This window comes from Salvelinus namaycush, chromosome 19 (assembly GCF_016432855.1).
Source record: "Salvelinus namaycush isolate Seneca chromosome 19, SaNama_1.0, whole genome shotgun sequence".
In the NCBI taxonomy this organism is placed as follows: Eukaryota; Metazoa; Chordata; class Actinopteri; order Salmoniformes; family Salmonidae; genus Salvelinus; species Salvelinus namaycush.
The window spans coordinates 17,407,597-17,420,084 of record NC_052325.1 but is presented as its reverse complement, the minus strand read 5'-3'; the positions used below and the strand labels follow the sequence as shown (position 1 = coordinate 17,420,084).

Genomic DNA, 12,488 nt, shown 5'->3' with positions numbered 1-12,488 from the left:
TTATATAGACCTTGAGTGTGTTTCGTATGACTTTGTTGCGCTCCACCAAACCAGTCCACTCACCACGATGTCCCCCTCCTGTGGAAGACTGTTGGCAGGCAGGCGGTTTTTCTCCTCGTTGTTGTGGTACACCGAGCCATCATGCCTCAAGACAAGGCTGTTGATGTCCCGCCCCATGGGGACCTGGTTCAGGTTCACCTTCTGAGTGGCCACACCTATCCCCCATATACCTGCACACAGAGTTCAGAACCTTAAAAACAAGTTTCCCAACACAAACCGTACTGTGCTGCTTTTTAAACCATTTCACAAGAAGTTTACAGAGGTGCAAATAAGGTGCCTTCAGAAAGTATCCATACCACTTGAATTAATCCACATTTTGTTGTGTTCCAGTCGGAATTCAAATGGATTAAATATATGTTTTTCTCACCCATCTACACACAATAGCGCATAATGACAAACTAAACATGTTTAAAAAAATATTTGCACATGTATTTAAAATGAAATACAGAATAACATTTACATAAGTATTCACACCCTTGAATCAATACATGTTAGATTCACCTTTGGCAGTGATTACAGCTGTGAGTCTTTCTGGATCTCTAAGAGCCTCTCTTCTGGGTCTCTAAGAGCTTCCACACCTGGATTGTACAATATTTGCCCATTATTATTTTCAGAATTCTTCAAGCTCTGTCAAATTGGTTGTTGATCTTTGCTAAACAACCATTTTCAAGTCTTGCCATATATTTTCAAGTAGATTTAAGTCAAAACTGTAACTAGGCCACTTAGGAACAGTCAATGTTGTCTTGGTAAGCAAATCCAGTGTATATTTGGCCTTGTGTCTTAGGTTATTGTCCTGCTGAAAAGTGAATTTGTCTCCCAGTGTCTGTTGGAAAGCAGACTGAACCAGGTTTCTCTCTAGGATTTTGCCTGTGCTTAGCTCCATTCTGTTTCTTTTTTTATCCTGAAAAACTTCCCAGTCCTTAACGATTACAAGCATACCCATAACATGAGGCAGCCACTACTATGCTTGAAAATATGGAGAGTGGTATTCTGTAATGTAATGTGTTGTATTGGACTTGCCCCAAACATAACAGTTTGTATTCAGGACCAAAAGTTAATTGCTTTGCCACATTTTTTGCAGTATTATTTTCGTTCCTTGTTGCAAACCGGATGCATGTTTTGGAATATTTTTGCTCTGTACAGGCTTCCTTTCACTCTGTAAATTAGGTTAGTATTGTGGAGTAAATACAATGTTGATGATCCATCCTCAGTTCTCCTATTATAGCCATTAAACTCTGAAACAAAGGTTTTTTTAAAGTCACCATTGGTCTCATGGTGAAATCCCTGAGCGGTTTCCTTCCCCTCTGGCAACTGAGTTAGGAAGGATGCCTGTATCTTTGTAGTGACTGGGTGTATTGATACACCATCCAAAGTGTGATTAATAACTTCACCATGCTTAAAGGGATATTCAAATGTCTGCTTTTTAAAAATGTTTTACCCATCTAACAATAGGTGCCCTTCTTTGTGAGGCATTGGAAAACCTCTCTGCTCTTTGTGGTTGAGTCTGTGTTTGAAATTCACTGCTCGACTGAGGAACCTTACAGATAATTGTATGTGTGGGGTACAGAGATGAGGTAGTCGTTAAAAAATCCTGTTAAACACAATTTTTACACACAGTGAGTTCATGCAACTTATTATGTGACTTGTTAAAAGTGTTTACTCCTGAACTTATTTAGGCTTGCTATCATTGTATTTAGGCCGTCATGGTAAATAAGAAGTTCTTCTTAACCAACTTAAAATAACAAAGGGGATGAATACTTATTGATTGAAGACATTTCAGCTTTAATTAATTAGTAAAAATTGAAGAACATAATTCCACTGTGACTTTATGGGGTATTGTGTGTAGGCCAGTGACCAAAAATTGAAATGTAATCAATTTTAAATTCAGGCTGTAACACAACATAAGAATTCAGACCCTTTACTCAGTACTTTGTTGAAGCACCTTTGGCAGCGATTACAGCCTTGAGTCTTCTTGAGTATGATGCTACAAGCTTGGCACACATGTATTTGGGGAGTTTCTCCATTTGCAGATCCTCTCAAGCTCTGTCAGGTTGGATGGGGAGCGTCGCTGCACAGCTATTTTCAGGTGTCTTCAGAGATGTTAGATTGGGTTCAAGTCCAGGCTCTGGCTGGGCCACTCAAGGACATTCAGAGACTTGTCCTGAAGCCACTCCTGTGTTGTATTGGCTGTGTGCTTAGGGTTTTTGTCCTGTTGGAAGGTGAACCTTTGCCCCAGTATGAGGTCCTGAGTGCTCTGGAGCAGATTTTCATCAAGGATCTCTGTACTTTGCTCGCTTCATCATTCCCTCGATCCTGACTAGTCTCCCAGTCCCTGTGGCTGAAAAACATCCTGACAGCATGATGCTGCCACCACCATGCTTCAGCGTAGGGCTGGTGCCAAGTTTCCTCCAGACGTGACGCTTGGCATTTAGGCCAAAGAGTTCAATCTTGGTTTAATCGGACCAGAGAATGTTTCTCATGACCTGAGAGCCTTTAGGTGCCTTTTGACAAAATCAGAGTGGTCTGTCAAGTGCCTTTTACTGAGGAGTGGCTTCCGTCTGGCCACTCTACCATAAAGGCCTGATTGTAGGAGTGCTGCAGAGATGATTGTCCTTCTGGAAGGTTCTTCAATCTCCACAGAGGAACTCTGGAGCTCTGTCAGAGTGACCATCTGATTTCTGGTCACCTCCCTGACCAAGGCCCTTCTCCCCCGATTGCTCAGTTTGTCCGGGGGGGGGCAGCTCTAGGAAGAGTTATGGTGGTTCCAAACTTCTTCCATTTAAGAATTATGGAGGCCACTGTTTTCTTGGGGACCTTCAATGCTGCAGACATTTTTTGGTACCCTTCCCCAGATCTGTGCCTTGACACAATCTTATCTCGGAGCTCTACAGACAATTCCTTCGACCTCATGGCTTGGTTTTTGCTCTGACATGGACTGTCAACTGTGGGACCTTGTATAGACAGGTGTGTGCCTTTCCAAATCATGTCCAATCAATTGGATTTACCACAGGTGGACTCCAATCAAGTTGTAGAAACATCAAGGATAATCAATGGAAACAGGATGAGCTCAATTTCGAGTCTCATAGCAAAGAGTGTGAATATTTATGTAAATAAGGCATTTCTGTTATGCATTTTTTGTACATTTGCAAAAATGTCTAAAAACCTGTTTTCACTTTGTCATTATGGGGTAGTGTGTGTAGATTGATGAACATTTTGTATTTATTCAATTTTAGAATAAGGCTGTAACGTAACAAAATGTGGAAAAAGTGTAAGGGGTCTGAATACTTTCCGAATGCACGGTATATTGGCATATGGTCATTTTGAGAGCTTTCCTTCTAGTCAATGTTTTGGCTAGTGTGATGTAAATATGTAATCTTTCTCTGATTTGTTGGATATTTGACAATTCTATACTTAACTAAACAGTAGACATTTATGTTCTATTAAATGTCTGTGTGAACTGAGAGGAGCCTAAAAACCTAAAGCTGGCATTCCATAGATAAGATGTGTTGGATGTCACCAAGATAGCCTGGAGGAACAGAACGAAGGCCTCAGTATTCCTAATAGTCCTGGAATCTGGGAGACAACAGAAGCAGATCACCAGAGGATGAACCCAAAGTGGCTTATGGTGCCCCCCATTCTATATGGAAAGCGTTGAACCAGCCATGACTGAGCATTCTTGGTATCAGCTACAGTTGAAGTTCGGAAGTTTACATGCACCTTAGCCAAATACATTTAAACTCAGTTTTTCACAATTCCTGACATTTAGTCGTAAAAATGGCCTGTTTTAGGTCAGTTAGGATCACCACTTTATTTTAAGAATGTGAAATGTCAGAATAATAGTAAAGAGAATGATTTATTTCAGCTTTTATTTATTTCATCACATTCCCAGTGGGTCAGAAGTTTGCATACACTCAATTAGTATTTGGTAGCATTGCCTTTAAATTGTTTAACTTGGGTCAAACGTTGCAGGAAGCCTTCCACAAGCTTCCCACAATACGCTGGGAGAATTTTGTCCCATTCCTCCTGACAGAGCTGGTGTAACTGAGTCAGGTTTGTAGGCCTCCTTGCTCGCACACGCTTTTCAGTTCTGCCCACAAATGTTCTATAGGATTGAGGTCAGGGCTTTGTGATGGCCACTCCAATACCTTGACTTTGTTGTCCTTAACCAATTTTGCCACAACTTTGGAAGAATGCTTGGGGTTATTGTCCATTTGGAAGACTCATTTGCGACCAAGCTTTAACTTCCTGACAGATGTCTTGAGATGTTGCTTCAATATATCCACATAATTTTCCTCCTCATGATGCCATCTATTTTGTGAAGTGCACCAGTCCCTCCTGCAGCAAAGCACCCCCACAACATTATGCTGCCACCCCTGTGCGTCACTGTTGGGATGGTGTTCTTTGGCTTGCAAGCCTCCCTCTTTTTCCTCCAAACACAACGATGGTCATTATCGCCAAATTGTTATATTTTTGTTTCATCAGACTAGATGACATTTCTCCCCAAAAAATATGATCTTTGTCCCCATGTGCAGTTGCAAACCGTAGTCTGGCTTTTTTATGGTGGTTTTGGAGCAGTGGCTTCTTCCTTGCTGAGCGGCCTTTCAGGTTATGTAAATATAGGACTTGTTTAACTGTGGATATAGATACTTTTGTACTTGTTTCCTCCAGCATCTTCACAAGGTCCTTTGCTGTTGTTCTGGGATTGATTTGCACTTTTCGCACCAAAGTACGTTCATCTCTAGGAGACAGAACGCATCTCCTTCCTGAGCCGTATGACGGCTGCGTGGTCCATGGTCTTTATACTTGCGTACTATTGTTTGTACAGATGGGAAATTGCTCCCAAGGATGAACCAGACTTGTGGAGGTCTACAATTTGTTTTCTGAGGTCTTGGCTGATTTCTTTTGATTTTCCCATGATGTCAAGCAAAGAGGCACTGAGTTTGAAGGTAGGCCTTGAAATACATCCACAGGTACAACTCCAATTGACTCAAATGATGTCAATTAGACTATCAGAAGCTTCTAAAGCTATGACATAATTTTCTGGAATTTTCCAAGCTGTTTAAAAAGGCACAGTCAACTTAGTGCATGTAAACATCTGACCCACTGGAATTGTGATACAGCGAATTATAAGTGAAATAATCTGTCTGTAAACAATTTTGGAAAAATGACTTGTGTCATGAACAAAGTAGATGTCCTAACCGGCTTGCCAAAACTATAGTTTGTTAACAAGAAATTTGTGGAGTGGTTGAAAAACAAGTTTTAATGACTCCAACCTAAGTGTATGTAAACTTCCGACTTAAACTGTATATAAGAAACAGCATGGTCTGTAACGGGTAGGCTACTCGGCCCAGTTTCATTATTGTAATAATTCATCGATGTTAAATAAAGATGATTATAAAGAATGAATTTCCACGACACTAGCTTTGACAGTTTTTTTTTTACTTTCCAGTATGGTTCCAGCAACTATGGTGGGTGTGTAACCAAGCTGGTGCAGTATAGCTCGGCTTGGCTCAAAAGGGGTATTAGCAATGGTGTAGTGGAGGGTATATGCAGGTATACGCCATATACCCACTTATCTTTCAGCGGGCATTGCGTATACTCACTTAAATCCCCACGATATGTTTCAAAGTAGTGTAGTGGAGACATATACGCCGTATCAATTAATAAAGGCTGATGAAACATCAGAATGTTTAGATTAAACTATTATTTCTTCACACTGCAACTAAGTATTGTGATAATATCGTATTGTGAGGTCCCTGACAATTTCCAGCCCTATTCAATAGTAGACCTACTATGAGCCTACTTGCACAGTACAGCTTGGGTTGGCCTGACTGTGAAAGACCAATATGGGATTTATAATTTTAGATCATTCAGAGTGTATGTCACTGTTTCTCATTTAATTTTTCACACAGGGCACCTTTCCATCGCCGGGCAGGCCATTTGGGAAGTTTTTGGCAAAATTAGAGTATATCCACTTCTCCAGGCAACACTCCACCACTGGTATTAGACTCTTCATCACACACTGCTATACCAGAAGTCAGGACAGTATGTACAGTGGCTTGCGAAAGTATTCATCCCCTTTAGCATTTTTCCTATTTTGTTGCCTTACAACCTGCAATTTAAATGTATTTTTTGGTGGGTTGTATCATTTGATTTACATAACATGCCTACCACTTTGAAGAAGCAAAATATTGTTTTTATTGTGAAACAACCAAGAAAAAAAAGAAAAAAAAACTTATGCGTGCATAACTATTCACCCCCCCAAAGTCTAAACTTTGTAGAGCCACCTTTTGCAGCAATTACATCTGCAAGTCTCTTGGGGTATGTCTCTATAAGCTTGGCACATCTAGCCACTGAGATTTTCTCCCATTCTTCAAGGCAAAACTGCTCCAGCTCCTTCAAGTTGGATGGGTTCCGCTGGTGTACAGAAATCTTTAAGTCATACCACAGATTCTCAATTTAATTGAGGTCTGGGCTTTGACTAGGCCATTCCAAGGCATTTAAATGTTTCCCCTTAAACCACTCGAGTGTTGCTTTAGCAGTATGCTTAGGGTCATTGTCCTGCTGGAAGGTGAACCTCCGTCCCAGTCTCAAATCTCTGGAAGACTGAAGCAAGTTTCCCTCAAGAATATCCCTGTATTTAGGGCTATCCATCATTTCTGACCAGTTTCCCAGTCCCTGCCGATGAAAAACATCCCCACAGCATGATGCTGCCACCACCATGCTTCACTGTGGGGATGGTGTTCTCGGGGTAATGAGAGGTGTTGGGTTTGCGCCAGACATAGCATTTTCCTTGATGGCCAAAAAGCTACATTTTAGTCTCATCTGACCAGAGTACCTTCTTCCATATGTTTGGGGAGTATCCCACATGCCTTTTGGCAAACACCAATTATTTTTCTTTAAGCAATAACTTTTTCTTGCCACTCTTCCGTAAAGCCCAGCTCTGTGGAGTATACAGCTTAAGGGGGTCCTATGGACAGATACTCCAATCTCCACTGTGGAGCTTTGCAGCTCCTTCATGGTTATCTTTGGTCTCTTTGTTGCCTCTCTGATTAATGCCCTCCTTACCTGGTCCGTGAGTTTTGGTGGGCAGGACTCTCTTAGCAGGTTTTTTTCGTGGTGCCATATTCTTTCCATTTTTTAATAATGGATTTAAATGGTGCTCCGTGGGATGTTCAAACTTTCTGATATTTTTTTATAACCCAACCCTGATCTGTACTTCTCCACAACTTTGTCCCTGACCTGTTTGGAGAGCTCCTTGGTCTTCATGGTGCCGCTTGCTTGGTGGTGCCCCGTGGTATTGCAGACTCTGGGGCCTTTCAGAACAGGTGTAGATATACTGAGATCATGTGACACTTAAATAAAGTCCACCTGTGTGCAATCTAACTAATTATGTGACTTCTGAAGGTAATTGGTTGCACCAGATCTTATTTAGGGGCTTCACAGCAAAGGGGGTGAATACATAATCATGCACCACTTTTCCGTTTTTTAAAGTTTGGACACACTTACTCATTTTTTAAATACTATTTTCTACATTGTAGAATAATAGTGAAGACATCAAAACAAAACTTTTTTTAAACAAATCTAAATGTATTTTAGATTCTTCACTCTTGGCATTATCTCAACCAGCTTCGTGATGAATGCTTTTCCAACAGACTTGAAGACGTTCCCACCTATGCTGAGCACTTGTTGACTGCTTTCCCTTCACTCTGCTGTCCAACTCAACCCAAACCATCTCAATTGGGTTGAGGTCGGGTGATTGTGGAGGCCAGGTAATCTTATGCAGCACTCTATCACTCTCCTTGAGAGAGCCGCTCAGCAAGGAAGAAGCCACTGCTCCAAAACCTCCATAGAAAAGCCAGACTCCGGTTTGCAACTGCACATGGGGACAAAGATTGTACTTTTTGGAGAAATGTCCTCTGGTCTGATGAAACACAAATAGAACTGTTTGGCCATAATGACCATCGTTATGTTTGGAGGAAAAAGGGGGATGCTTGCAAGCCTGAAGAACACCATCCCAACCATGAAGCACGGGGGTGGCAGCGTCATGTTGTGGGGGTCCTTTGCTACAGGAGGGACTGGTGCACTTCACAAAATAGATGGCTTCATGAGAGAGGGAAATTATGTGGATATATTGAAGCAACATTTTAAGACATCAGTCAGGAAGTTAAATCTTGGTCGCAAATGAGTCTTCCAAATGGACAATGACCCCAAGCATACTTTCAAAGTTGTGGCAAAATGGCTTAAAGACAACAAAGTCAAGGTATTGGACTGGCCATCACAAAGCCCTGACCTCAATCCTATAGAAAATTTGTGGGCAGAACTGAAAAAGCGCGTGCGAGCAAGAAGGCCTACAAACCTGACTCAGTTACACCAGCTCTGTCAGGAGGAATGGGCTAAAATTCTTATTAAACTTATTGTGGGAAGCTTGTGGAAGGCTACCCGAAACATTTGACCCAAGTTAAACAATTTAAAGGCAATGCTACCAAATACTAATTGAGTGTATGTAAACTTCTGACCCACTGGGAATGTGATGAAAGAAATAAAAGCTGAAATAAATCATTCTCTCTACTATTATTCTGACATTTCACATTCTTAAAATAAAGTGGTGATCCTAACTGACCTAAGACAGGGAATTTTTACTAGGATTAAATGTCAGGAATTGTGAAAAACTGAGTTTAAATGTATTTGGCAAAGGTGTATGTAAACTTCCGACTTCAACTGTATATCCATACTATCATTTATTCCTTTTTTACCCTGCATTATTTCATTTTGGGGATCTTTATTATCCACCCGCACAGTAGGTGGCGGAACGCACATATTGTTACGAATGCCTTTATACCAAAGAAGTTGATGAACTACACTTCCTCTCCAGTTACACTTACACACAGGTGTTCAGAGCAGGCTAGATAGCCAATTAGCACAGGTAGCCACCTATGTCTTCTGTAACCAAGCGATGTGACATGGAATATGTAGTAATTGAACCTTTTGTTTTTTTGAAAATTATTTCACACTGATATGAAAGATACATTCCTTATGTTTCCAAAAACGTATCGCAAGCAATGGGTGTTAATGTTTAGACTAGCATCGGGGCGCTTAACAAAACACCCCCGGTCAGAAGCTACTATTGTCAATAGGTGCTAAAACAGTTAGCATCTACAGTATGAATGGGGTACATAGTACATACCCTGCCTTCTGTGCACGCACACCCACACCAAAAGACATTACCCTTAGTAACTTATCTATTTTATCTCCCACACAGACAGACACAGTGGCGACCCGTCATTCAGGGCAGGTAGAGCCCCACCTGTTTAGCTTTTAATTTTTTTTTGATAAATGTGTGATTTGCATGCGTGTCACATATCAGTTTGCAAACAATGTAAAAAAAAAAAAGTATAATAATAATAATCATTGAGTTAATAAAGCCGCATACAAACATGGTCTCTTTTTTGCTTTCATGAGTAAGGCAGCTCCAAAATGCAGGTGCTTCAGCCTAGCTCAGTGCTTTCTGTGGTGGTGGGACAGCCAACGGAAAATACGGAGAATAGCGGTTGGTAATGTTCTCTAGTTGCGCCGTGATTGGCTCAGTGTTTTGTCACTCAGGGGGACACTACCTCACCGCAAAAATCTACCGGTGCTGCCAGAGTTAGAAGTGCCCATCCAAGAAGGCTGTCATTGGCCACAGATAAAATGACATCAAATCACGTCAGTGTTTCCTCTGCGTTCATTTACGTGTGGCGCTACGCCAGGGCAGAATCATTGCCGCCACACAAAAATAAACATCCTATTTCTACCAAACACAGTTTCAATAAAGTTCTGTAAAGCAAATTCGCTTTTCTTGGTAAATAGATCATCTGTCTGGGTTCAACATAGTTCTGAAGGTTATTTAGCTCTGTGAGCTGTGGCAGGCAGCCTGCAACTTAAGAAACACAGCACGCCAGTGACCAGCGCTCTGCAGTGCGAAACACAATAACTTCAATCACTTCAGAGTGAACCTGCGCGAGAAACGGCACGCCAGGGACCAGTGCCCAACACAGAAGCTTTGCGGCACGAAAGACAATTGACTTGAATCACGTCAGAGTGCACCTACGTGAGAACCTGCAAGAAAGGTACGTTAGCTAGCCAACTAGTTAACTACATAAGCTAGCTATAACCTAAAAACTCTACTAACATCATTTAGATCTATAATATTAGCGATAGAAACATGGTTAACAAACGTTACTAGTCTAGCAAGTTAGCTAGTTCATATGGAAGATTCAAGTGCAAGCAAGATAGCTACATTTATCGGTCACGATTAGATTTTTTCCCCTCATTAGTTTGAAATATTTCCCGCCACAGCAACGAAAGAGAAATGGGGCGCAGAGAAAAGTGTCAGGTAACAACTTAGCTAGCTGTCAAATCAGCCTGAATGAAACTTTATTTAGTTAGCTAACGTAAACTCACCCCATTCCGTACAAATGTGCGCAACCGCAACATTCAAACGAGGCTACAAAGAAAACTAATGGGACTGTAGCAACTGTGTTGACTTCAAAATCTGGGGTGTGAACTACGTTTCTATTCAAGCATTGATCGACATGGTAATGGCTCTATAGTATTGGAGAAAAGTTGAAAAAACGGACCCTCCGTTACATCGTGACGTGTCATGCCGTAACATACAGCACCCATAAAGCAACTATTTCTGTCTTACAATCTCTCTCCACCAGGTGTAGCACTTCTCTCATCGTTTAAAAACAAGAAATGGACAGTGACGGGGGTAAGGGGGATACCTAGTCATTTTTTGCGTCATCACTGCACGCGATCATCATTCTCAAAGCAGCTGTTTACTTCTGTGATCACTTTAGCATTCAAATTCGACACAAACCTTCAAATAGGTATGTAATGACACATTATATAAACTCTTTATAGTGTTATTTACATTTTAGAGGCGATAAGGTGATAAGTTGGACAGATCGAGTGAAAAAAAAGCAATTTTCCCACACATCTCTCTAATTCACTATCACGCATTAGTTTTGCTCTCCCACCCGCCATTTTTAAAAAGACCCGACGGGGCTCATTGCCTTCTTGAATCATGCAGAAACGGGCAGTGTGGGGTCATGTAATTGATTTTGTTGGAAAAGGGGGAATTGTGCTTTACAATGGTATTGACATTACAGTTGATCTGTATTACGTTTTTGGGGAGCTAAAATAAGGTCAATTGTACGGACCAAGGCAATGTACAAAAGTGAGTGAGTATACGTTAACTCTTTAAAAGCTTAAGCTATCGTTTTTATAAGTGTATGGCTTACTTTACTAGACAGAGAAAAGGCAGAATCCCGGGAGTGAGGTAGGGATGCATAAGGGACAGAGTGGAGCAGAGGAGAGAGCCAGGAGGGATGATGGAAGGAGAAAAGAGAGGAGTAAGGCCTACAGCATTATGTGTAGTTTTGTAATGCTTGCTATCTGTAATAGGTATTGCCCCAGACACCAGTAATTCCACTAAACTACACTCTACATCCCATCTAGGAATGTTCTGCTGCCTGTGCCGTCAACATAGACAGACTGCTAAGAGGGGTGTGTCAAAGCACCCTTTTATTGAAATAGGGGCCCAGATTCATCGGCTGGACTATATTAACCGGCACTCAGGGACAGAGCACCACATGGAAAGTGTGAGGGCTCATGCAATGCTGGCAAAAGGTAAAGATTGTTCTATTGGATCCTTCCATTTCTCAAAATGTCTTCTAATTTAAAAGATGTCTCAGATTGTGCACTAACCGTGGCTCAGTAATAACGCATTATGTCTATTGCTGTTCACATGCTCCTCAGTCATGGTTGCATTCGAGCCAACCACAGTGCGTGAGCACGAGGCCTCATTGTGGGTTTTAAATGTCTGTACCATCTAACAAAGCGGGAGCAGGCCCATCACACAAACTTCCCAGAACTGCTGGACCTTGCTGAATTGCTGGGTTCTGACTACTTCACAAAAGCTCAAAGCGTTTTTGTTCATATTTTCTTCACTTGTTATTTAAATGTCACCTGACTTATTTCACATTGTTCTCATTTACTTGAAGATTGGCAAGAACACAAACTACAGGTCACACAATAGTGGAAGAAATGTTGAAGATTCTGGCTCAAGTAGTGGAGGAGCCTATCCTCCATGTCATCCAGACATCTGTAGCCAATGGCCTGGAGCCTGATGAAACTACAGATGTGGCAACTAATAAGTACCTGGATTTACATGTCAGGTATTATTTCAATTAGAGTTGTACAATTATTTTTAATTGTGATATTCTACAGTCATCCATGAGTAATAATGCAATTGTGTATGGATTTTTGTATGTTTTCCAGATACATGGATCAAGAGGGACACCTTTACAACCAGTTCCTCGACCTGGTCTCAGTCCCTGGTGGTAAGGCAGACACCATCGTTGCCGCCATCAAGGTGGTGCTGC

General features: G+C 41.4%; 1 protein-coding gene and 1 long non-coding RNA gene across 2 annotated transcripts in view; one reads left to right on the top strand and one right to left on the bottom strand.

The window, feature by feature from the left end:
* The window catches only part of LOC120064203 (SPRY domain-containing protein 7-like), a 33,164-nt gene that overhangs the window by 17,174 nt on the left and 3,502 nt on the right, over positions 1–12,488 (bottom strand). The window contains exon 3 of the mRNA XM_039014602.1: positions 64–230. Coding sequence (XP_038870530.1) covers positions 64–230 — 167 coding nt within the window. The remainder of the gene's footprint in view (positions 1–63; positions 231–12,488) is intronic.
* Positions 9,839–12,275, top strand: LOC120064204. The gene is made up of 3 exons (XR_005478578.1): positions 9,839–10,169; positions 11,563–11,733; positions 12,108–12,275. It is a non-coding gene; the product is annotated as an uncharacterized LOC120064204 (long non-coding RNA).